At 40.3% G+C, this 26459-nt stretch overlaps 1 protein-coding gene across 3 annotated transcripts in view; it reads left to right on the top strand.

The window, feature by feature from the left end:
* Positions 1-26459, top strand: part of SNAP91 (synaptosome associated protein 91) — a 71103-nt gene that overhangs the window by 31110 nt on the left and 13534 nt on the right. For all 3 annotated transcript variants that reach the window (XM_086743781.1, XM_086743779.1, XM_086743780.1), the window contains exons 10-21: positions 3118-3188; positions 4597-4624; positions 6617-6726; positions 7929-8029; positions 14089-14103; positions 14249-14419; positions 19268-19375; positions 19936-20193; positions 20401-20478; positions 20586-20657; positions 21114-21197; positions 22042-22125. In XM_086743781.1, coding sequence (XP_086599907.1) covers positions 3118-3188; positions 4597-4624; positions 6617-6726; positions 7929-8029; positions 14089-14103; positions 14249-14419; positions 19268-19375; positions 19936-20193; positions 20401-20478; positions 20586-20657; positions 21114-21197; positions 22042-22125 — 1180 coding nt within the window. The remainder of the gene's footprint in view (positions 1-3117; positions 3189-4596; positions 4625-6616; positions 6727-7928; positions 8030-14088; positions 14104-14248; positions 14420-19267; positions 19376-19935; positions 20194-20400; positions 20479-20585; positions 20658-21113; positions 21198-22041; positions 22126-26459) is intronic.

Raw genomic sequence — 26459 nt, 5'->3', positions numbered from 1 at the left:
ATAATCTCTACCTGACAGTGTCTTGGTCCAGAGATAAAATTCAGAGCAGCACTAGCACTACTGCCTTGGTCTAGGTACAGTGTACTTTAAGTTTTAATGCAGAGGTTGTGATCTCATTGCTGAACTTCTCTATCAGTATTCATCAAAACTTTTAACATCAAAATTTACTTATGCTGTAGCTGCTTAAATTCTATTGTGCTGGTCCATTTTCGGTATCACTTGCAAATTGGCCTGGGAGCCTGGCTTTGCGTTTAATGTGAGAAGGGTATTTACTTGGAGGAAGAGATCCGTGCTGAAGAGTTCATTCGTGGCAGTTTTGATGCCAGTAAAATTGGAACAGAAGAGCAGCCCAAACTGCTTAACTGTTGTAAATCCTAAGTGTACATAAAGTATGAATGTATACTTTTTTTGAAAGCCTCTTGAAAGCCTGGTTTAAATCAGCATCAGAATAGTGGTCCTCTTGGTTAAAAAAGCCAGTAAAAAAAGTCTGAAAGTCAGACATGATGTGAAGATGGAGAGTTTTAATCTTTGTGGGTTTCAGGTGCTATGAGACTGTGAAGCCTGGCCACTCTTTCAGCAGAGGAAGCTTAGATTTCCAGCAGCATATGGAATACCAAACCCAATTCTGAAATAGCTGAAGCAGTGTGTTCACCCAACTCTGTACCTCAGGGACTCTTCTGTAACAAGGTCCAGTCAGTCATGAACTAAGTCCTTGAACCAGAACAACTCACCTTAAGCTTAGTTAATGAAATATGCTTTCTAAATTCCTGTAGCACTTTTATCTGCTTTTGCTTGCGTTGCGTCAGCCTCCTGTGAAGGCTGCCTGCTGAGACTGTGCAAGCCCTGTTCTGCATCATCAGTCAGTGCTGCACTTGCTCAGTGGCACCTTAGTTACTGCTACCGGAGAGTCCCCTTCACCTCATGAGCCAATGCTTTATGATAGAATAGGGTCATTCCTTTGGCAGGAAGGGATCTACAATGATCATCTAGTCCAACTGCCTGACCACTTCAGTGATCTTCTCTAGTCCCTCATAGCTGCGTTCTCCTAAAGGCTGCTTGGGACTTGCTTGCTGCATCATGCTGTAGATGGTGTGTAACACCTAGGCAGTGTATTTCAGTGAGAAATACATAACAGGTGAATAATAAAACTGAGTTTCGGCTAATAAGTAATATATAACTGTATATAATATCAATGGTATACTTAAATTCCTAAAGCAAGCCACGGCAATAGTCAGTAGTATTCAACAAGAAATTGGTTGTGTTGACACTTGATGTGTGTTCATACCCTGTAAGTCCAAAAAAGTGGTCACAGTACTGAAATACAAGTTGATAGCTGTCATCTTTGGAATTTCTAGGTTTGGCTGCAGTGTTTTGGAAGCCGAGGAGGCATCTTGGCAGCTGAAGAGCTTGGCTCATTTTTATTTATTAGCAATTCTTAAAGTATTGCACTTCAGCCTCAAATAGCTAGTGGGGGCCCATATCTAAGGTTCCACCACGAAACTGACTGATAGATTAATGTTAAAGCAGTAACTAGAATAAATTAAGCAATGTTCAGTGTTGCAAACTGGGTACCAGTCAGTATTTGATTTCCAAATTGTAGCATCTGGGTAGAAATTTCCTGAAGCTTCCTCTGTGAATTCTGTTTGGTAGATGAATTTCATATTACCTTGTTGGCTTTAAAGAAGCCTGTGAATAATATATTGGAAATCTATTTGAAGTGTGTAGGAGTTACTGGTAACAGGAAATAATAATGGATTTTTTTTTAACATAGTTTTGTGCTTACATGTTTAAGTAGGCACAACTTATAATGCAGACATTTTGGATACCTAGAAGTCTGAATCTTTTTTTTTTTTTTTTTTTTTTTAACAAATGAGAGCCTTTGCTCATCTTTTTCATACTACTGGAGAATTCCTGTAAATAAGTCAATTGTATTTAACCAAATTCTTTCTTGTGTTTGAATTAGTTGAAAAAGAATAAATATGTCTATAAAATAGCAGCAATGGTTAAGATGATTCTGCATTGCGTATGTGCCTGGGACATATTTGACCTCAAACCATCATTTAAGGATTTTTTGAGCATTCAAAATTTCTGCATTTGTTAAATTACTTTATTGCTCAGTTTTAACGCCAAAATTAATATGCAGACACTGTAAGTGCATGTGCATTGGTACTAGCAAGTACTCAGCATCCTGAAACATCTCATTTAGCCAGCCAGCTGGTTTTCAGCATATGGTACATATGAGCAGTGGATAGTCTGTTTTCAAGCATTGCAAGCTGACTTTTTGATGCAGGGTGTATACCCTGAAATTAAAGATATGATTTATGAAAAGCTCTAAGTGTTGCTGTTAGGAATTGTGGTTGATCTGAAAGAGACTGATAAAGAGAATTCCCTATTTAAAGATGGTACCATTGAGGAACCAGTAACCCTGATTAAACACTTGATTATTACGTGCTACTATATCTCTCAACGGTTTCCTCCTTGCTTGTTTGTCTTGTAGGAGTCTACTTATCTGGACCCCACTTTTATACTGGAGTAGCTAAGCACACTGTGACTTGCATTTACGACTACTTTTCCTATCTGCTGTTGTAACAACAAGTGCATGCCTGGGGGTATTGCCTGACCACAGAAAGGTTGCTTAAAATAAAACCTAAGATCAAGGAGGCTTGCAAAAGCTTACTTTTGTAGATATCTAAAACAGTAATCCTTCCCAATTTTGAGTTGGCTGCTGGGCTCAGTAACCTGTGCCTGGCCACTGTTTTGAGAAGATGTAACTAAGACTTTGATGTTGGGAGTCTTGGACCAAAGGTAACTGCTTTTGGGGGCATTGGAAAAGACTTTTAATTTGTTTTGTTTAGATTGCAAATATTATCTAGTCCTCTGGTTATGAAAGAAGTGTTGGTGGTCTGACTAAAAGCAAAGCTGAAAGGATGACCTTGAACTTGTTACTCTTAAAATTAACCATGTGAAAATACTTGTAGCATAGAAATCACTATTTTCACAGTGGTGAAAATAAAATAACATGAGCATGCACATGGTGGACTTCACGGTGCTGGATTTCAAAGGATCGTTAGGTCAATGCAGTGTGTTTAGAAGCGTATCTTTCTCTTTGCTTTCAAGGCTCCTAGCAGTCTCATGGAAACCCTTGAGCAACATCTAAACTCACTGGAAGGAAAAAAGCCTGGCAACAAGTAGGTATATATGTTGTACCATGTATCAACACATAGTAGTAACAATGTGAGAGTAGCTGATAGTTAAGTTTGCCTCCCCCAAACCAACTTTTGTCACTTAGCGGGAAAAGAAGCTGTAGTAAGACTAGGCTTTTCCTTTCCCTTACAAAGTCATCTTAATGGCAACTCTTTTTTTTTTTTTTTTTTTTTTTTTTTTCTCTCCTTCCTTCCCTTCCTTACTAGGGGGTGGGGGAAATGACACACTGAATAACTAGACACACACACTGAATAACTAGACACTTTACAAAATGAAGTAAAATTAGCTATGGAAACCTCCTGGAAGGGATTGTTGCTGCTAGGACTTTTGTGCTAAAACATTTTTTTTTTTGTTTTCTAATGGCGTTGCATCTTTTTACTAGATACTTGTCATGGCTAAGTCTAGGAAGAATTAAGCTAAACCTGTGTTTTCTCTTTTACTGTTGCTTTCCTTGCAATTTAGCGAAGGGTAAGTACGTATATTCACATATCAGTTGCATGCAGATATGATTATGGTTTTCTTAAGATGGCTTGAACACCTACAATTTAAAGAAGATACCTATTTTTATCTAAACTGTTGCTTGCTTTTGTATATAGTCATTAAATTATTTTTAGTCATTTCTGTCTTAGATCCAGATCTTCTAATCAGTTCTACGGCTCCTAGGACTTAGTCAATTCAAGTAACCTATAGGATGAATGCTAGTTCAATAGTTGTGCAGTTCTAACTTCAACTCCTCCTTTCATCTCTTAGATCAAAGCAGCTCTAAAAATACATAGCAGTATTTTCATAGCTCATAATAATGAAAGTAAGCAAATGCACTGATGTAGATTTTAACTTACGGTTAGGGCTCTGTCAGTGTTATTCTGATTTTCTTGCATGTGGGAGAACGTTCAGCTTGGACTTTCCAGCGAGCTGTTTAAAGTAACTCTGACTTTCTTTAAAAGAACAGTAGACTGAAAATTCATTGACACATCCTGAGAAGACTTACATTAGATAATTGCTTCTGTACTGGTGTTACTCTGCTGCTGTTGCATGATTTTATGATATGGTGACATCTTGCCCCAGTAACTCTTTCCTACTGGCTCCTGTAGACCCTAGCGTAAGACACTTGCATGCATCTCTGCCTTTCCTCCATTAAATAGAGTTTATTTAAAAGGCAAAATAATCTTGTGATACCAATTAGCTTAAAAGAGTCATTTCAGATTTGAAGTAAAAATTTGTGTTCCTTGTCTAAAGTGGCACATGGAAGTTTGAGAAATGGGGAGGGCATGCAATTGTAGAGATCTTCAGAAAGCTGTTGTGCTTAGTTTTTGGTCTTTTTGCAGGAGTTTTGATGACCAGAAATGTAGTTTCCATAAGTGTACTTATCTGAAAACCCCGTTTTTTTTCTAGATCTGGGGCTCCTTCTCCTCTGAGCAAGGTAAATGCTGCCAATTGCTGTACTAGTGAAATCTGTTCAGGTGATATGCTTTAAAATATCTTAAGGGCATAAGACTTACATTTCCATCTCCTAATTGGCTTTTTAGACTTCACCACCTAGGCCCTACCTAATTGACAAAATTGCATCTTTTAATGGCCTCGTAAATAGTGGCCCCATGAAAACCCTTCACTGGTCTGAAGGGCTGTAGTGCTTGTACCAATGTAGGATGCTTAGCAGCTTTGCCACAATTTGATGTCCATGTTTTGTGAAAGCACAAAAGCTACACATATTTTCCTCGGCTTCCCTTTTTTTTTTTAATTTAAATGCTCAGGTCAGTGAGACACCTGCTCCATACTGTTTCTTGTCCAAATTCTTTTCTCCATTTGCAGCTCTTTAGGAGGAAGTTCAGACTTGTAAAACCACATTCATGTGAAAGGCCTGGAAGAAAGCTTTTATCTGATATACCTAGTTTCAGACTTGACCTTTATTAGTGAAACTGCTCACCTTAATCTAAAGCAAGAGTTGCTAGTGAAAATGTCTTGGTTTGAGTGTCAGATAAGAACTTTAGGCTATTAGTAATGGTAGTTCCTGGTACCCCTGAAGCATTGCCGGGTGCTATAGTTCTGTGTCTAATAATGGGTGTTGTGCAGGAAAAACTCAGTGGAAACCTCTGAAACTGAGGGAGACAGTTCAATGGTTGATTCTAGGCAAAGCTCTCAAGTTTCTTTCCAAAAAGCTCTGTTTAAAAAAAACTAAAAAACTGACTCCCTTGTCCAATATTGTAGTAGCAGGTGAGAACAACATGATGGCTCACAAAGTGTTTTTACAACTTCAAGTAACCCCCTCTTTCCAGATTTATATGAAGAATTTGAACCACTCTAGTCTCAAACTTCAGTGAAGCCTTGACGAGAGCCTAGAAATCTTACGTCCGTTTCCTGCTAGAGTTGTGATGATGGGATTGCAGTAGCAGAACTCAGATGAAAATTGCTTCAGATTTGCATTTCTTGTTCTTTCTTGGAAGTGGTCGGAATGGCAAACAGTACTGAACATAGGACTTGTTTTCCTTTGTTAGGAGAAGGATGTCTAGTGTGTGAGATGCTGCAATAAAGCTCATAGTATCTTTTAGAATTAAATTTTCACTATTCAAGGTAACTTGAGTCTTCAAGTACACAGAAGAGTTGCAGTATACCCTCCTGGGTGTCTGTCCTTGCCGTAGTTAAGATATCCTTATCTAGAACTGGAGGAGCTAATGAAGCAAAATCGTAGGCTGAGCTGTCTTTTATATCTTGCAAGGACTTAACAGCACTGGTGATCGCTCTTAAATTCTCTTTGGCCTCAAGGTTTATTTACACACTTCTAACTTTTCTGTTCTCCCACCTTTTCTACGATTAGGGTACTAAGGTGCTATTGTGGACTAACAGATAGTTCATTCAGTGGACAAAACGAAGGGTCTGACAGATGTAGAAACAAGTCTACAAAAATATTTTGTTCCTCCCACCTCCAGGATGGTCTTAAAACTGAGAGGGGGCAGTTTTCTGGGAAGCAGATTATTTTCTTGGAACTTGCTGGGAATCATTTGACACCTAAGAGCTGTTAGTTACTCTAATTGTGATTTTAAAAGGCAGATAAGGCAAGTTCAGATCACAGATCTCTGAGTTAGTTGCCTAGGTGTTGGATCAAGCTTGAACCTAAGGGACTAAACCTCGTATGAGACTGGCTGCTGGTGTCTGCCCGTGCTCTGAACGCATGCAATAGGCATTTCCTCTTGAGCGAGGCATTGCTAGGTGGAGTCACCTTGGAGTTTCTCAACTCCACCACCCTCTAAAAACTTAGCTTAGTCTTCCTTAAATCCTCTCAAAGTGGAGAACAGCTCACAATAAGAGGACCTGATGTCAAAACTGGATTTTTTAAAAAAAAATATGTGAAACTGTGCATGAGTTGTTTGTGGAGAAATACTGGTATATTGAATGTATATTTAAAATATTTCTTCAGTCTTCTCCAGCCACAACTGTTACATCTCCTAGTTCTACTCCAGCGAAAACTGTTGATACATCTCCTCCAGTTGATCTTTTTGCAACTTCATCTACAGCTGCTCCAGTCAGGTAAGTTAAAAAGCATGTTTGACTTACTGAACTTGATGTAGATGCCAAAGTCACACTTGTAACTTTGGCAGGAGGCTTGCCTACAAGATTTTTGCCTACTTTGCAGGCTGTGTACATCAATATTGAATGGGCTATATTATTCTACCAGTATAGGTCACAAATGAGCTCTAACAACAACAAAAATAATAATTGTGGCTACTCTGATTTGCTGTCAGTGGAGTAGTGATGTTGTACCATTCCAGTATAAACTTTTAATTGAATAGACTGAAGTAATGTGCAAATCCAAAGTAGTCTTTGCTGACCTTCAGTATTCTGTTTCTAAAACTGCTGAATTAAGATTCCTTTTTCTTGCTGTTCAAATCAGTTAATGAAGCACAAAAATAATGAACTTTTGGAGGTTAAAATAAAAGATAAACATTTGACCAATGAGAAGAATGTGAGTCTTGCTTTCAGGTCAAAACCAGAACAAACCACTGTTGCTCATTGTAATGAGCAGAAATGAAAACTCTAGATAGGTAAAAGCTCTAAGCTTGAACCAAAAGTCTGAAGACTTGACTAAATTCAGTTGAATGTCAGATGAAGCACTTCACTGAAGAAAGAGCTTTTACTATTAATTATTTAAATGTTCTAAATGAACAAAACCATGTTTTCTAGGCAAATATCTTTCTGACTCAAGCCACAGAAGTTTTACGAACTCTCTTCTACCTAATGCCTATTTATTGTCTGGAAATGTGTTTTTCTTGCTTTCTGGCATGGCACAATGAAATATTGGTGTAGAGTGGAGCTGTTTTCAGTCACAGTGGTTGTTTGCTCTGTTCATGGGGACCACCTGTGATTTTGGGTTTTGATTTTGGGAACTTCTGTTTGTTTGTGTTTTTGGTTTTTTTTCTTTGATTGTTTTCTTTTTTAGGATTGTAAAAGTCTCCTAGATCTGTTACAATGTCATTATCAAGTAATTGAACTAAGTTAAGGTCCCATCCTGGGGTGTAATGTATTCCTGGTACCTACTGCAGCAGAGGTGTGTTTATGGCCACCTCTCTAATCCTAAGACCTGGAAAAAAAAAGTATGTATCAATGGTTTCATCAGTCTTCTAAACTAAGGGTAATTCCTACAATCAAGTCATGATTTTTTTTTTTTTTAAACTTGATTAAAATGAACAAGTTCCCCCAGTGTTTAATACCTCTCTTCCTCTTTTTGGCAGCTCTTCCAAACCATCCAGTGATCTTCTGGACCTTCAGCCAGACTTTGCTGCTACTGGGCAGGCGGCTCCAGCAGCCCCTGCTGGAGCAACTTCATGGGGAGGTAGAGAAACCTCGCTGTCAGCATCTGTTCTTGCAATCTCCGTCTTCTTGCCTGGCTGAACTGGAACCTGGCTCTTTCTCTGCAAGCACAGGATGTTCCCAGCTCACTACCAGGCCTCTGCTGACCTGACAGTCAGGCTACTCCTTTTTCCAGGGATATGCATAATAGTATAAGCGGCTTTATAATGGACTGACTTGCAAAGCTGGGGGGAGCCAGGATTATGTGACTAAAAGTGAGCAGGACGGGGATGGCTGAAGGTGAACAGGTAGGGTAGGCACTTTGAAACAGAAGAACTAGAGCTGCTCATGCACTTACTGGCAAGCTGAGGGCAGGAATCGGCTCTTCTGTTCATAAAGCAAAGCCCTCAGATCAGTAAGGGGAGGATTAAAAATACCTTTTAAAACAAAAGTGCCGGTAAAGCCAACGGTGGCAAATTAGTTCTGCTGTGAGTGTGACTACCTCTGACAACCCTTAACACGTTTTAATAAAAATATTCCTTGCCTGCTTGGACCAATAATATGAAGATAGAAGTAGAGAGCTAACTGCTTTCAAATAGGAGTACGTTACCAACTCTCTGAAATCTGAGCTCTGTGGTGAATTGAGCCTGTTGTTCCAGGTGGCACTAGCAGCTGGTGATCTGAAGAGGACTGCGATAAATATAGACAATGTTCACTCCTGTCCTGTGAAGGCAAGGGATTAGGCCAGTAGATGTGATTTAACTTACATAGCTGTAAACCCACTGTGGTGTAATCTTAAGAGATCACTTGTCTGGCAGCTGAATGAACTCATCAGTCCTCTCACAGCAGGAATGCTACACTGAGTCATGCTGACTCTGCTGTGGATGCTAATACTGGGCACTAGTGGCTTCTGCATTCCCTATTTCTGTTCTTAGCTTTAGTTCATTAAAGATAACATTGTATCTCAGTCACTTCATTATGAAAGGATAGCTGTGGCTGTCTTGTAGACCATGTTTTGCATATTCCTACTTAATCTGTTTAATTTAATATTTATTTTTGCAGAAGCATCAGTTTTATTAACTGAAATGTAATCTTACCCAGGAAACAAGACCAAAGAGTCATCTGTTCTAGGATGCCTGGAACTGATTATTCTGCAGTTTTTGATTGCATCCTCTTTGTCTTGTTCTTGTCATTGCCAAGTACAGCAGCAGAAGCTTTTGAGATGTTTGAAAGAGCTCAGGCCTCTCAGATAACTTTTAAAAGTAGTTGTTTATTTATGCAGAGTAAATAGTCATTAATATTGTAAAATATTGATTCACATTGCAATTGAAGACTGATAGATTTGGTTTATTTCCTTTGCTCTTTTGGAACTTAGGAACGTTTGGAACTTAGGTGGTTTTATTCTTCTGAATTACTGAAAACTTTAAAATTGACTAGTAATGCACCTAGTCCTCCTACTCCATGATGAAAAACGACAGCTAACTTTTTTCCTTTGGCCAGGATTCTCGCTAACCTCATCAAATATACTTCAGTCTTATCTTTTAGAACAGCATTTTGGTAACTTAGTAAGATTCAAGTTTGTCTGTGTTACTGCTGGCAGGAGTCCATTTGTGAAGACCTGTAACTGTACTGGAATTTTGCTTTTTTTTTTTTTTTTTTTCCTCTTTAAAACTCTTAAGTAATTGCCAAACACCATGTCAGACGTGCATAAATTGAGAACTGGAATGGCTTTGTTGTGAAAATACTGAAATTTCCATTAACATCTCATCCAGTAATGAGAACTTCTAAGGCTGTGTTAAGGGTTGTTTGGATTTTTAATTGACTTATTGTCATAGTTCAGCCCTGATTGGGGCCAGACTACGCAGTCTGTCTCTCGCTCCCCCCACCCTCCAAGAGAATAGGGGGAGATGATATAAGGAAAACGGCTCGAGGTTTGAGATAAGGACAGGGAGAAATCCTTAAAGTTACCGTCACGGGCAAAACAGACTCAACCTGGGGAAAAGTATTCATTTCTTTCTAAAACTAGCAGGAGGATTAGACAGGGAACAAGATAACCTCCCCCCACCCCTCCCTCTTCCCAGGCTTAACATTATCTCTACTACCTTCTCCCCCCTGAGCGGCACAGAGGGGAAGAGGGAATGGGGGTCGCGGTCAGTTCATCACGCATTGTTTTATGCCGCTGCATCATCATCGGGGGGAAGAACTCCTCGCATTCCTCCTCTGCTCCTTCGTGGGGTCCCTACCACGGGCCACAGTCCTTTGTGAAACTGCTCCAGCATGGGTCATCTCTTCCACGGGGTGCAGTCCCTCCAGAACAGCTGTCCCAGTGGGCCCTCCACGGGCCACAGCCTCCTTCAGGCCTCCGCCTGCCCCAGGGTGGGGTCCTCCACGGGCTGCAGGTGGATCTCTGCCCCTCCATGGACCTCCATGGGCTGCAGGGGGACAACCTGCTCCACCATGGTTATCACCCCAGGCTGCAGGGGAATCTTGGCCAGGAGCCGCGTTACTCCTCCCCCTCCTTCTTCACTGACCTTGGCGTCTGCAGCCGTTCCTCACAACAGGCTGGCAGATGTCTCTCAGGATCCTTTTTACATCTTAGTCACATCTCATCTCCTCTCCACTTCTTGCAGCCGGGCCGAGTTGGGCTCAGTTGGCCGCCCGGCAGGAGGCCAGATGGTGAGGCCTGCAAGGCCCACAAGGCTTGCACGTCCCGCTCTCTGCCCCCGCTCAGCTGCTTCACATCTTCTTCTCCATTTTTTTCCCGTTTTCCCCTTCTTAAATACGTTATCGCAGAGGCGTTATCACGGGACATTCTGCTACCAATTGGCTCGGCCTTGGCCAGCAGCAGGTCCGCCCTAGGCCCGGCGGAGTCCACTGAACAAAGGGGAGTAACTTCTAGCAGTTTCCTACAGAAGCTGCCACCTTAGGCTCCCCCTCACTAAACAAAACCAGAACACTTATTTAAATTAAATTTGCAGGATGAAGCTGGTAGTCTTCTTGTAGACAGGGCTCTCCTGTTTAAGGGAGAGGGGTTTGGCAGAGGGCTACCAGAACTCCAGGGACCTAGAGCACATCTCTACGGAGGGAGATTGAGGGAGCTGGGCCTCTGTCATCTGGCAAATAGGAGGCTAATTGCGAACTCTTTAATAGTAACCTACAACTGCTTGAAGGGGAGTTACAGAGCAGAGCCAAAATTTTCTTGGAAATGGTAGTTGATTATAATGAAGGGTAATAACAACAGATTGCGGCTTCAGAGGTTGATTGGACATCAGGGAAGAATTATTTCACTTGGAGGGCAGGGCAGTACTGAAGCAGATCCCCCATGTGAGCTAGTGGACTCTATGTTCCTGGAGACTTTTCAAGACCTGGCTAGACAAAGCTGTGACTGCCCTTATCTGGTGTTGGCTGTCATGTTGCTCTGAGCAGGAGGCTGGACTAGATGACCTTTCTTCACACATCCTCTAGGAGGATGTGTAACATTACCTCCCTGCTACTTGAGCTTCTTCCTCGTCTGCAAAACTTTTCTGTCCCACAGCAAGTTAACGTGGGAACTCATGAGAAAGAAGTAGTAGGGGGAGGAAGTTGGAAGAATTGCTGCAGTTCAGAACAGCTGTGAAAATGTGAATATCAAATACTTTAAGATGCAGCATCAAACTGGCACTATAAATGTCACATAAACCTCAAGAATACATGTTACCAACAAATTATTGTGCTTTCTCAGTCTCACTGGCAGTGTAGATTCTATGTATTCTGGCACACACATGTTCAGTATTGTACGCTGTATATTTAGTGGTATATACAGTACTCTGTATATTTTGTTGTATACCTAGTATATTTCTGAATACAACATAAGTTATCTAGCAAATGAACTGTAACTTGTGAAAATCTAGACTTCTGTGCTAACAGGAGATGACGAAGATAGGGTAATAAGTGGCCTGAACTGTACCGCAAGGTGAACTGAGAGGTACTTCACAGGCAGGCTAGGCTGTAGTATTACAAAAAATACAGTATGTCAAATTCTGGATCTTTGCAAGGTCTGACTCTCAGATATAAAAGCAAATTGACTTGCCTTTCTACTCTGAACTACCTTACGGTGTGCCTTAGAACGTGGATTTGCTATTAGTGCTGTTACTTTAATATTACTATAAAATAAAACATTGGTTTTAGTCCTTCCCATATTAAGAGTAAGTGTAGACTGCCATGCTAGATAATTGTAATTTCACTGTATTGTGGTCTGTAACATAACTGGATAACAAAAATGCATTGAAGAATAAGCTAATAGAGGGTAGAAGTTTGACAACAGTTGTTTACCTCAAGTCTAGCTGTGAGATGTCCACCTGGTGTGCAGTAATGAGATACCAGAGTGCTGCATTTTTAATATACTGCTACGCTTTTTCAGAATTGTATTTTGACTTACCTCAACTTGTGCAGTCAATCTCAAGTAGAGCTCTCCCAAGGAACCAATTACAAAAATACCTACACATGATTTCTTGGTACCTTTTTAACAAGTGTTGTAAAATAAAGTAAATGCTCAAAGCATTTTGTTTCCTGCATACTGACTCATAGTAAAGCATCTGTGCTTGCTCATCAGATGAACCCATGACTGTTAGGTGTACAAGGAATCTAGAAGCAACACTGAGTTACTGCTTAGTAAATAGGTAGTTGTTGTGCTCAGACTATTCGAATTGCAGTACAAAAATGTAATATATGTAATAGGCCAAACTGTTTAGTTTTCACAGGTTTTTGTAACTTATAGTTGTTTTTTATGTAGGCAAAGCTTCCCCTATCTTTGGGGTCAATCAGACTGGTCTTAGAGGACATCAAAACATAGGGAAGTCTGTCACTGAAGACGCTTCATTGGCCTCTGAAAACAGTTGATTAAGGAACCAAAGTTGGAACAGAGCCGAGCTGCTTACACTGTCAATCATTCATACTCCTCATAACAAGCATTAACAGAGGTGGCGGTTTCTGCGTAGTATGCCTACTCTCTCACAAATGCAGGAAAAGCTTTCAAAGCGAAGCTGCTCTCCTTTTTTAGGTTTTTTTTTAATTTATTTTTTTTTTTTTGGCTGAACAGTTGTTTGAAGTACAAGAACCACGGCCTGTCTGCCTCTCAGAATAGGCTTAGGGTGGTATGGATGCCATGCATTGAATCCTGAAGTAACTTAACACTGTATTTGCAAGCTGCTCTCTGCTGCAGCACCCTGGCTTTAGTACCAGTTTTGGGAAGGATTCTAGGGCTTGTAAGTGGATTACAACAGCTCACTTTGGCAGAACAGTAAGCTGAATTCTTTCTCCTTTTAATGACTGTAATGTTGATTTTTGACTGCTTTCTAACTGCTTTGGTCCAGAAAATACTTGCAACTAAGCAGAATTATCTTGAAATTCTCTTTGATACTTGAGTATGCTCTGCCAATAGCTCACTGATAAAATAAGCTTCAGCTATGCCTATTTACTGTACTTACATGTGAGCACTGGGGTTCCTTGGGGCTCACTCTTCCCACCTATGCTTTTACTTGGTGAAAGTCTTGAATCTGTGTGCTGTTAGGCCCAGGAACTTGCATTTAAAATTTTCAGTGTTCTCGAGGGGTGTTAGCTGTTCATAAACTTCAAAGAAGCCTACCCGCTTCTGGTGTTGTTCTCACACTGCTAAGCCAAGTGCTATAGTGGTGAATTGAGCTTCTGAAGAAGTGGTTCTTGGCTTGACCCTCGGGGTAGTGAAACATAGGAGACCTTCCTGTCAACCTTACAGGCCACTACTTGGTGGTCTCTGTTGCAGTTTAAGAAAAGAAAACCAGTAATATAAAACAGAAGTGATAAATAATGCCAGTGTTTGAACATCTTGCTGATTAGATACTAAGGAATATATCAGATACATTAAACTTATGTACTAATTCTGATTTGAATTGAGCTGTTAAACAGAATGAGTTTTGTCATGTAACAATAACTTCTTGAATGATGGAAAATCAACTGCAGAAATTATGTTTAACCCAAGCATGTCACTTGGAGAATGAACTTATAGCTAATGAACATCTTGTCTGGCAGTTCTACTAATTGGTCTGTTTCTTTATTCTGCTGTCACTTTTAATGGACAATCGCTAGACCTCTTGGGAGAGGGTGAGTAATATTTTTGATTTCTAAGACTTTTGAATGTTAAGACTCCTTACTAAAAGCTCCAGCTTTCTGGGGCTGAGTGTGTGTGGTTTCTCTCCCTCTTCCTTTTACTTTTCCTGTTTGATCTTCATTATGTGGTTGCATATAGATAATCTGGCTGCACTTTCCGGTGTTACCGCTGAGCCACAGATTTCAGATCCGTTTGCACCAGAGCCTAGTGCAACTACTGCTGCAACTACTGAGACTGCAACTACTTCAGCTGCTGCCGCTACCACAACAACTGTTACTGCTGCCACTGCTGAAGTGGATCTCTTTGGAGGTTAGTTTGCTTGCTGTAGTGCTCTAGGCCAACTCCTAAGGTAGACAAAGCAATACTGAGGTCAGCTATTGTAACAAGGCCTCTAATTAGTTAACTAAGTATACCAGAGGTGCCTGTGTGTTGGATGCTAGATGGAAAAGGAAATTTAAACTGTCCAACTATCTCTTTGTTTGCTGTGCTTTTAGCTAATAGACTCCTCTGCATATATGTGGAAGTGGAAAACTGTGTGCACTTAAGACTGAGTTACTTTATGGTTGAACAACTACGAACATTAGTTTTCAGGTCCATGCTGGGTAACCAGGTATTCTTTTTGCGTTAGTTAATAACTATGCACTGTACTACAATTTCTGGGAAAAGCAGTTCTGCTCTCATAGTTATTGCACTGAAGAGGACGGACGTGGCAGCTTCCTGCCCCTTCATTACATGTCATGCTTGAGCTGTGTTCTACTTCTTTAGGATCTTTCCTATAAGTACAGTCTTGAGCCAGCTGAAATTACTATATTTCAGCATTTTTGAGTCTGGGTTTTACTTCACATAGCATTAACAGTAAATTAAAGTGGCAATGAACTTACACTAAATGCCAACTGTACAGCTAATGTATACGAAACATATTCTTATAGTTTAGTTGTGCTCTTTGAGTCTCTACTGTTAGCTGCTAACCTCTTGAGTAAGAATAAAGTCCCTCCTGTATGTTGTCAGCTTTCTTGTCACTGTCATGGAGCTGGAGACTTCTCAACAGCATGTCAGGAATTATCATTTCTTTTCAACACTATACCATCCCGGGTTAATGGAGAAATGTTCTGATTTACAGACAGATGTTTGACATCAGCTGACCGTTGTATTTTTTTCTAGTTGTCTCTTCCTGTGATGTGTACTTCCAGCATGACAGTGCATGTCAGGAATCAGTAATAACTTGACTTGCTATCAAAACTGAATTCCAGTATATTCTCTGGGGTGTGTTTATCTATCGCTTCAGTTACAGGAGTGCTGGATAAGTCTCATATATAAACAGTTTGACTACAAAGGTATTTCCTAAAGACTGAAAGTTCCCAGTTAAAAATTTTGTTTAGGACTGACTTCAGCAGACACCTCCAAGATATCTCCAGTAAAACTGTTGAGGACCTGTAAGAAAGGAGTACAACTGCTGCCTACTACTTAACCCCTCCTTTTACAAAGATGAAGAATAGTCCAGGTGCCACAGGATTAAGCAGTTCAGAAGCGATTTTAAAATAGTTCTGGGTGGCAGTTCTGGACACCAGTAGGAGGAAGTGAGGGTCTGATGTTGGTTACTTTCAGAAGGCTGTTGCAGAAGCTAAGGCCTGTGCTCATTAACACCCCTGCAGATGCATAGCATGTGAAACTTCTGGTGAGTAGACACTGGGGTTGAGCCAGTCTTGGATACAGCGCCTTCAAATTGCATTGTTAATTTAGCATAGATATATGACTTTAAAAAAAATTGAATTATAGTTAAATGGCTGGAAATTACAGTAAACTTGCACCAGGATTAGAAAAACGCCTACTCTTGCTTATTCTTCCAGTACTACACCAGCAAGATGTACCCTTGTTTTTTTCTGCCTTTTCCACTATTCTGTGCCTGGAAGAATGGCTGCTACCAAGTCATGTGTCTACTTTTGCAGTGCCTTCAAGGCATCCGCAGGTCCGACCCTTTTAAGATCCTGGAGTCCATATTGAACTTCAATCTCTCTACTTATGAGGTTTTTTGTTTTCTTTTTTGTTTTCTCTGAAGCCTCTGCTGTAAATGATGCCCCATACTAACATTCCTTGTTATTTTAAGACTATGTGCAGTGCAAGAAGCAGTAGGTTTTGGGCAGGCAGTCTTGCTCTCTAGCTTTTGTGGTGCTAGGCATGCTGACACTTAATCTGAATAAGTAGGTATTTGTCCTTTTAAGGTCTGCTAGAGATAGTCTTCAGAGTCACCGTAACTTTTTGCAGATTGCCAGTTCTTAGTTGCTTTACATGGTTCCTTGCAGTGAGGTGTGTTAGAGGAAGGTTCAGGAGCAGTGATCTCGGGAGAAAGAGTAGGCAGGGAGTGGCTGGGTACGCAAAAGAAGCTGAAAGCTGGAGGGAAGAAGCAGACAAACAGATGGAAGAAGCAGAAGAGGAGACTTTGCAGGAATGACTGACTGACTTACTCTCTTGCACTGTCTCGCTGGTACTTCAGCTGATAGGAGCCTGCATGCTGCCTATGGTGGAGCTGTGTCTTTAAGAGGAAAAGCAGCTCTACATTATGTCTTGATCTCTTAACATGGTCTTAGAAAGCAGATGAGAAATGCAGGATTGATCTAGCATAGCTTTTTTTGAAGAATTCCATCTGATTAATGGGCAAGCATTCAGTTACTTGGGCCAACTTGAAGAATATTTTCAAAGTGCAGCTGGAATCTTTTCTGAGAGGGGGAAATCTAAAGGTAGAAGAAAAGGAAAATATCTTGAAACACCATGTATCCCAATAATAGAATTTGGACACAGGATTTTGGGATGCTAGTGATGTGCTCTTGAGTTATATTCTGTTGTGTGATTACACTGTAAGTGGTACAAGTAAGAAGTCATGGCAGACACTGCTCAAATATCAGTTCTTAGGCATTCAGGTGACATGAATCGTAAGTGGGCAGGAGAACTATGGTTTTCCCTTTAAAGAAACTTAATGGCAAAGCAATCAAGGCTTTTTGTCACTTGAGGGCTAGTGAATGTCCCTTATGCTGGAACATGCTGGTATAGGAAACTAGTGCTTCTTTTCAGAAACAAAAATCAACAAAAAATCCCATAATTTTTATGATTCTTTCCTAGCACTGAGTCTGGTGGAATATTTCTTGTTAGCTCAGGTCCGATTCTCGATGTCAAAAAGTAATGAAGGATGACTGAAGAGGAAAAAACTATGAAAACTGGAAAAAAATATTTCACCTGTACACTTTAGTTCTATGATCTTTCCTGTACTTGTAACTTTCCGTAAGGTAGTTTCACATGTTGCGTAATCCATTGCATGATTATAAGTCAGTGGTATCATCACGTGCCAAGCTAGCTGTTCCCTTCCGTCTGCAGACTGGGAGGAATTTGTGCCCATCTGAATTTCTGTGGCAGTTGTACATGGAACTTCAATACTGTACATCTGGACAGGAATAGGTGTTACTCTAAGGATGAAGTGGTCTCAACATAGAACTGGTGACTTAACTCTATGTGTTCTGAAATCCCCCTTTGTGTGAAATCTGGAGTCTATCCTTTCATGCTGGGAAGTAATTATAAGTAGTGTTGGCCAACAAGCTTGTGTGGATAGAAGTGTGTTCTTTTGAAAGAGTCTAGGATGACCCTCCATCTGAAAGCTGGCCCTGTAGAGCGAAAGCCCAACACACGAGACCATACACATAAAATATTCTCAAGTAGTGCAAGTCAAAACTCTTCAGTCTAGTTCTGTGTTGAATTTTTTCTGCACGGTGTATGCCAGTGTCTGGTACACATACAATACTATGATGTTTGACTAATTATGATTTTTTTTTTTTCACTTGGACAACTGCCATCCAGTTTTGTACTGTACCCTGTTATGTGAAAAATAGAATTATATTTGAAATGGCTTATTAGCATTAGGCCTTTTTTGCTACTAACTCATTTTAATTCTATTGTACAAGACTAATTGGCTTTCTTCTGTTGAAGTTTCAATGCATGTTCTTTTGAGCTTTTTAGATTAACTGGCACAAACTTACTTTTAAAATGGTTGGTTTCATTTTAAAATTGACACTCAAGTTAAAGCATGTTAAGCTTTTTCCTGTGCTAGTTTGACAATGCAATTGTAGTATTCCGAAACAGATTTTGTTTTTTAACTTGCTAACTTTGTAGCAGTAGAAAAATGGCCTTTATGAGCATCTTGAAGTATTTAATCTTAATTGCACAGTCTTTTTGTGAAGAAAATGCTTGCCTATGAGGATAGTCCAGATGGCCCTGTCCATTAGGACTACTTCATGGAATTAAGAGCTACAGATAGTGGTTTAAGCCTAGGAATAAAGCTGTAAATGTTCACAGCGTGAAATTTAAACATACTGCTTAGCAAGTGGCGGACCAAAAAACCAAAGAAATCTCATACAAGTCATTCCAAAAGCCCAAAACAGTTATTTTCCCTAACTTGACTGGTTCGCCTTAGAGGTGATCCTCAAAGAAAGAGAGACAAACTATGGCTGGCCAGTAGTTAAGATGTACGTTTTTGATCTGTCAGAGGCAAGCTGAGTTAATATAACCTATGCATCAGGTTATGGCTTCAGAAAGATCCAATTGGAATACTGTTGAGAAACAAGTAAGTTAAATTTCTCAGATGCTGCATGACTGACTTGGCTCAAAAGCTAGAAGTGGTAGATGCGGATCTCTGCCAATGTAATTGGATTGTTATTCATAAAAGTACTTAAGTTTGCAAAGCACTATGCAAGTAAATTCACTGTTGGAGATTAATCACATGTATTGCAGGCTTTGAGCATGCAAGTTTTTAATATGTTTATTAACACCAACTTACTGCCATACCTTTGCTCTTTCTTCGTTAGTTAATCTTGGGTAGTACATGAGCATGTTGCTCTGAACCCTTATACAATGAGAATAACACCTTCCTTTACGCTCACTGTACTTCTATGGGCAACCTGAGAAGCTCTGTCTTTGAACCCTGTCTAGAACTTGCTCCTGTGGGGTTGGGGGAGACAAAGTGTTTTGCGCTGCATGACTTGTCTTGCTGTCAGAGTAACAACATTCATGTTGTATAAGGGGATCTACCTGTGCTATTTAACTTGGTTCTTTTACTATATTTTTCTTCTCTTATCCTTTTTTCCTTTTAATTTCTGTTTTTAAACTGCACCCAAGATGCCTTTGCAGCTTCTCCTGGGGAAGCCCCTGCAGCAACTGAAGGGGCAGCAGCACCAGCTACCCCAACCCCTGTAGCAGCAGCTCTTGATGCATGTTCAGGAAATGGTGGGTTTGATGTCATTAGATAGTCTCTTCTTTTGCTGATTTTTTTTTTTTTACTTTCTTTTTTACTTTTTTAGTTTAAACTACATGGCAGTGTGTTTTTCTGAAATTTTCATAGTGTTTGCAATTGGTTAAAACAAACTTTAGACTGAAGAGCATGTTTAACAAAGCTGCCTGTTTCTGACTCCTGGTAGCTTCCTGCTTATTCAGGAGTGCTAATAAATGATTCTGGCAGTGCTGAGTTTCGTAAGCAGTAACCTCTTAAACTGGACACTCTTTTGTCATATTTCCTGTCATATTTCCTGTCTTATATGGCCTTGTCAAACAGTCTTTGAAAGTTTTGCTGTTTAGTAACTAGACTGCTCAGCCTTTCAGATGGTCTTTATTTTGGAAAAACATAAGTAACATGTCTGGATAAGTAGGCTAGATGATAGAGCGACCTCCTCTGTGTGTGCGCGTGTATTTGCGGTATGTGCATTGCCTGTAGTTGCTTTGTTCTTGACTTCCTCCCTCACTGATCCGAAGTATGCATACACATATAATTCCCCTCTCCTTTTTACAAGACCCCTTTGCCCCATCCGAAGGTAGTGCAGAGGCTGCTCCTGAGCTGGACCTCTTTGCTATGAAGCCAACAGAGACTGCTGTTCCTGTAGTTACCCCTACAACTAGTGCAGCCACTCCAGTTCCTGCAACAACTCCTTCTCCAGCTGCTGCTGTTGCTGCTGCTGCTACTGCTACTACGGCTACTGCCACTACCACTACTGCCACCACTTCTGCTACCGCCACCACCTCCGCTCCTCCTGCTCTAGATATCTTTGGTGGTAATTTTGTTTTTAACTCTTGGATTCTGGTGGATTGATCTGTCAGGAGTACAGAACAAACAGATTGTTGTTGTATGCATGCTGTGTGCTGGGCTTTCAAACCAGAGAGCCTGTTAACTCTAAATATGATGTGCAAATCTTGAAACTTCTGCTTTCGGTCCTGCCTTTCAAAAATGAGTTAAAGACATGTTATGTTCTTGGCCTTAGATTTATTTGAGTCTGTTCCTGATGTACCTGCAGCACCTAAACCAGATGCTACTCCTAGCATAGATCTCTTTGGTACAGGTAAAGAGAAAATTCTTTCAATACTCTGCTGCTTTGATGCTGTGTAATGGTGCAAACTGACTTGAATGATATTTACTTCTCTCCGGTTTTTCTTTTATTTCTGGTAGATGCTTTTTCATCTCCGCCACATGGAGCTTCTCCTGTGCCTGAGAGTTCTATCACTGCTGATCTGTTATCTGGTGAGTGCTTGTCTTCCCAGGCCATCATACAGACTTATGTTTTTGGGGTTTTTTTTTAATAGAAAAAAAAAAGAGGATTTATTGTCAATTTACATCTTCAAGCTGAAATACCAAGTTTTGTGTTTGTTGACACTTTGGTTACAAGATTAGCAGCTGCTGAAGATGCAGACTATGAAGGTACTGACACTGAAGCTGAGTAAGTAACGTGGTTGTTGAGAGAGTAAATTCCTCTCTAAGCATAAGGAAATTCTTAATAAACAGTGCTTTCTTTACAGTACTGTGGTTTTCAGTTGCTATGTGAGAAATGTAGCGCTTTCTGTTTGTGGTTCTGAAGACTGTTACCTGAATTTACCGACCCTGTGGTTCTAACCGGTGGAGCCCGTGTGGCTTTGAAATATTTAGCTATCATTGTTGCCTTGTTGATACTAAATATTATTTATCCTATGCTTACTGCAGTGGATGCATTTGCAGCCCCCTCTCCTCTACCCACTGCCTCTCCAGCAAAGGTGGATTCTTCAGGTGTGATTGACCTATTTGGTGGTGGGTATTTTTCTTTCCTCACCACTTCAGAGTTGAATCACTGCATTTTAATTACCTTTGCGCTTGGCTAAAGCTGCAATTTCCCCTTCTCACAGCTTTTCTGTGTAGCATCACAGCTAATACTAGCATGTCCAGTTCATATTGCACAATATCGAACTGCAAATAAGCTGTCAGTGTGATCATTCTGTTGTCATGACACTTGTCGTTCTGTCTTCAGTCAGTGCATGTATGGCTCTTCTTCAGAGGTCTGTTGTGTTCTTTTTTCTTCTTTGCAACTCTCTGTGGTCATGTTGTTTTCTCTCAGTTCCATTTCTCAAAGCAGCTGAAGTTTTGAGGGTGACTTGTCTCAAAATGGGTATCTGAATCACAGGATTTCTGTTGGATTTGACAATGTGGGAATTAGGATGGGCCAACTCTAAGAATGTCGTAGAACAGCAATGTTGCTTAGAAGTAGTGAGTTTTCAAACGTTGGTGAAATATTCCTCTAAAAAGACTTAATGTGGGGCAGTAGGTTCTGGCTGGAATTACTCCAGTCTCTCATCTGATGCATTCATCTCCAAAGGGCTTAATCCTCTTGTGTAGGATGCTGTGGTTTTGTATGAGTTTTCTGTCAAGAGACCCAACTAAAAGAAAAGAGGTTTCTTTCAACTGCTGGTTCGTTGCACCTCCTTTTTTCCGCCTGAGCTTTGTGTCCGTGGTACTGCTCTGCAATAAAGACGGCCAAGCACTTTCATTTTCATCTGATGAATGAAGTAGTTACCCTTTTGTCATCTTTTGTTTACTATAAGTGATGAATTGATGCATTTAATATTGAACTTTTGTTGCTTTCTGGAATTCCCTTTAGATGCTTTTGGAAGTAGTGCTTCTGAACCCCAGCCTCCAACCCAAGCTGCTTCTAGTTCCTCAGCTTCTGCAGACCTACTTGCCGGTAATGAAGAACTTCTAAAAACTTGTTATTTAAAGCAAAACTAAGAAATGGTCTTTGAAATCTTTTATGATCCTTGGATATAAGTAGACTTTTGCAGTGGAATAAAATTCTTGTTCACAAGATTTCTTAGTACTTTAGACATCTGAAATTAAAACTACCGTGATTTATAGTGGAGGCACTGCACTGAAGTACAAGTTAACTTCATAGATTATCTTCTTCCCATGCTCTTTGTTTTTATACATCCTACGCAAGCCTTATTTTTCTATACTGTACACTGAATAGGAGTGTATACATAAAGTTTATTTGGCTAACTGTAGCAGTACTTAAGCAGTATTGCAGACTATGCTAGTTGTTCCTTACTGCTAATTCATCTTAATTTCTTGGTTGATTTGAGCCAGGTTACACACTTAAATGTTAGGAGCTTGAATAAATTACTTGGTAGCAGTCTTGCAGTGGGGTGATAAGAGGTTTTCTGAGCACAAGGGCATAGAAGTGATAGAGACCTTCTCCCTATACTGGGTGAGAAGAGGTCTCTGCTAATACAGAATGTGGCATCACTGTCACACCTATTTCAAAGGTTGAATAACTGTATTGTTGTATTCTGCATCCTAAAGATAAGCAGCTTCAGCTGAATTCTGTTTGTATCATTCTCCAAAATTCATGCCATACCATGTATTTTAGTGGCTCTAGTGATTATGCTGAACAGTTGACTCCTCCCCATCCCAGTTTGAAGTTTGTAGAGAACAAGATCCCAGCATGTCTTCCTCAGGTTTAAAGGAAACTAATTCCCTTCCTTCTGATTTGAGGAAGACTTGGCTTAGTTTCCCTGATGTTTCTGGAAGGTGAATTTGTCAGTAGATTGGTTGGTAGGTTATCTTCCATGAACTTCAAAGGTGATTGTTAGCTTCATCTTGTACCTTTGTGGCTTTAATTCTGAGCTGGAGTGACAGTCTGCCCTTTATGCAACTGCTAACCACTGGTAAGCCCTGACATCAGTTGCTGTCTGTACATCTGCAGGTCTCTCGTGCCAGCTTTCACTAGATCAGAAGTCCAGCCCTGTGTATGTTTTGCCTTTATGTGCTCAAGAGAGATGCTCCATTGTATGAGAAATATCTAAGTGAGATACCCTAGTATGTAGTCTGTTCTAAGTGCTGTGAGTTGATACAGGTGAGTGTAGCCATCTCAGAGGAGGACACTTTTGCTAGTCCCTGCTCTAAGTGTAGGTGTCGCCTAGCTGTGCTGCAGGAAAGTAGAAGTGCTCTAGAGAATAATAACCTGTATGTCCATTCTCAATCGGTTCCAAGCCAGCTGCTTAAAGTGGGACATAATGTGTAAAGGCATGCTAAAGCATACAGGCAGCTTCAGGATTTCAAGGTAGAAGGCCACTTTTTGTTTTCCATTGATCTTTGTATTAGTTAGCCTTTGGACAGATGAAGGCCAGAGATCAGGCTTTAACTAGAGGATTCTGAAACATACCAGTCATTTGTAGTTGTGTGCCTTATCAGCGGACTGAGTGCAAAGATGTTGGGAAGAAGCTAATTCTGCTTACGCATAGCAAGCCTGCCAGAGTTCAGGAAGTGTCTGGACAACTCTTTCGGGCATATGGTTTAGTTTTGGGTAGTCCTGTGAGGAGCAGAGAGTTGGACTTGATGATCCTATGGGTCCCTTCCAATTTGGGGATATTCTGTGATTCTAAACATTACAATACAAAAGATTTTATGTCCTTATCTGTAACTGAGCTTAAATTCTGGTAGAAATTACGCTCCAGATGGCTTAAACTTCAGCATTATGCTCTCTGAATCTGAGTCACATTAAATCAAAACCTAAATTATAAAAGGGATGTCATAAGTCTAAACACTCAAGCAGACTTGAAGCAATTGGGGTAAACAGGTGATTTTAATTTTTTTTTTGTTACATAGATTCAAAAGGGCTCCAAGTAGATTTGAATCTCTATTTGGCTGATACAGAGAGTCTGTAAACATCACAGCATATTGCTAAGCATTTGTTTACCCTGGATAATGGCAGATGTATAGCCTGCAGAGTAATCCAGTTTTAAATTTAAGATTGTCCGGATTTCATATGGTGGCTGAAGGCTTGTCCGTCATGGTTTATGAATTTGTTTATATGCATAATGTTACAAGTATACTTACTATGCATCATTTTCTTAAGTTTTCTGCTGTCAAATAAGTTGCTAATCTCTTCTTGTCTCATTTAAGAAATGTGGTGGAATTTTTTTCGTACTCTTCTAAGCCTCTCTACCTCTCTGCAAACAAGACAAGAACTATGCTGATAAATACAGTAGTCTGGCCATTTTACTTTCTAGATCTTTCTAGCCAATTAAACTGTGTACGTGTATATCCCAGTACATACTCTAACAGCATGTTCTTATAAGAAGTCTTACTTGAATATATAAGTAAAGCAACCTCAAAATCAGGCAGTTGGGGATGTCCAGACAACATCTGGACACATCTCAGTAACTTGGTTGCTGCCATTTCTGCAGACTCAGTCTGGGTTTTGTGCAAGCCCTAGACAGCTAGGAATTTAATCTGTTAAAGCATTATTATGGCTTCTCTGCCCAATGTTGCTGTTAAATTGCACAAGAGGCTAAAAGCTATGGGATTAAGACCAATCAGCATGCAAACTTCACCTGAAGCTAGGAAGAACTCCCTTCTGAAGCTGGAGAAGCAGACACTTTATGGGGCTTTGCAAAAACTTACATAACTTTCTAAACAGAATTTTATAAATGGATATTGTCTTGTGCCCTGCTGCCAAGCTTCTTGTTCTTACTCAGGAAACTGAAAGGATCAGAGCACAGGGTCTTTAGATGGCTCCAGTGCTTTAGGAATTGCCGCAGTCAGCTGCCTTTGTCATCCCTGTATCTTGTCAAGCTGCTCTGGTCTGATTCTTTGGAGATGAGTATTTGTTTGTGGATAGTTGAATACATGGAGCTTTGCCTTGGGACGGGTGATGAACTAGGACAGAGCTTGTAGGTAAGGATCAGAGGACCAGCCACCACTGCTGATGTTATAGTAGGTGTTTGCTACAGACCACCTGATTGAGAAGAGGCAGTAGAGGAAGCCTGTTTTAGGCAGCTGGAGAAAGCCTCACTATCACAGGCTTTGGCACTCATAGGCAACTTAAACCACCATAGTATGTGCTGGGATGGCAATATGGCTAGGTGCAGGTAATCCAGGGGACTTCTGGAATGTATTAGTGAATGTCTTGATCACCCAACATCAAGACGTACAAGAGTGAGGTCAATGGAGGGCCACTGAGATGGTGGCTGGTGCAAATGATGTATGAGGAGAGGCTGAGGAGTGCATCCATTCAGCTGGAAGACGAGAAGGTAAAAGGAAGGCCTTGTAGTTGTTGAATCTGATTCACTGGAGGATACAGAGAAGATGAACCAAGTTCTTCTTGGAGGTGCACAACGATTGGAAAAAAAAGGCAACTAGTTGACTGTTTAAACAAGAGCAGTACAAACTATCTCAGTAAAAAGAAAGTAGTGATAAGGGTTTAATCTAAATAGATGGTCTCTTCCACATTGATAAATTGTATTTGGTACTTGATTTCAACAATATGACTGTTGGAGTGGTATGCTTAATTTTTCAGATTTCACCCACATGAAAAGATCTATATATACTTTGGATAAGAATAGGACATAAAATGGTCTCTACAAATTGAAGAAAATGATCTAAAGGAGGAATTTCAAACGAGTAAATGTTCAAGCTTCTGTCCATAGGCAGCACTGGTTAGCTGTGTAAATAAGGACAGTAGACTGTAAGGTAGGGTGTTCCCTGAAAAGAAACTGAAGGCAGTGTTAGAGCGTTGGTTTGTCACTGTCTTGTTTTCAGCTGTGGCCAAATAATATACTGCCTGCTCTGATACAGGAGAAAAAAAAGTACAGTCTGCAGGTTGTGCAGAGTGCTATTCCTGCTGTATTTGTGTAGTTGCGGTTAGAGCACTGAGCACGGATCAGATCCATTCTATACAAGGGCAGCTGGAAAAAAACAAGGCTGAGAAACTGAAGATGGAGTATAGAGGTCTTGGGCATCACTGTCAAGAAGAGATTGGATAAGAGGAATGGCTTGTAAACTAAAGAGAATTGAGAAAGTGTCATATGTCTGTTCTTGTTTTGACAGAGTCTTTGCATATTTAATCAGTTTCCAGAGTCTGTAGATAATACACATAAGCTTAAATTGCAAGGGAGATCAAATTAAATAGAGGGCAAGGGAGGAATTCTAAGAAGTCAAGCATGGGGAGTCCATTGCTGGTAAGCTAGAGAACCTTCATGAGTAGGGTTTATTTATATAAATATAGGGTTTATAATACAT

The sequence above is a fragment of the Chlamydotis macqueenii genome, chromosome 3 (genome assembly GCF_036417535.1).
Source record: "Chlamydotis macqueenii isolate bChlMac1 chromosome 3, bChlMac1.mat, whole genome shotgun sequence".
Taxonomy (NCBI): domain Eukaryota; kingdom Metazoa; phylum Chordata; class Aves; order Otidiformes; family Otididae; genus Chlamydotis; species Chlamydotis macqueenii.
The sequence above is the reverse complement of the archived record's forward strand: the minus strand, read 5'-3'. Positions and strand labels throughout refer to the sequence as shown.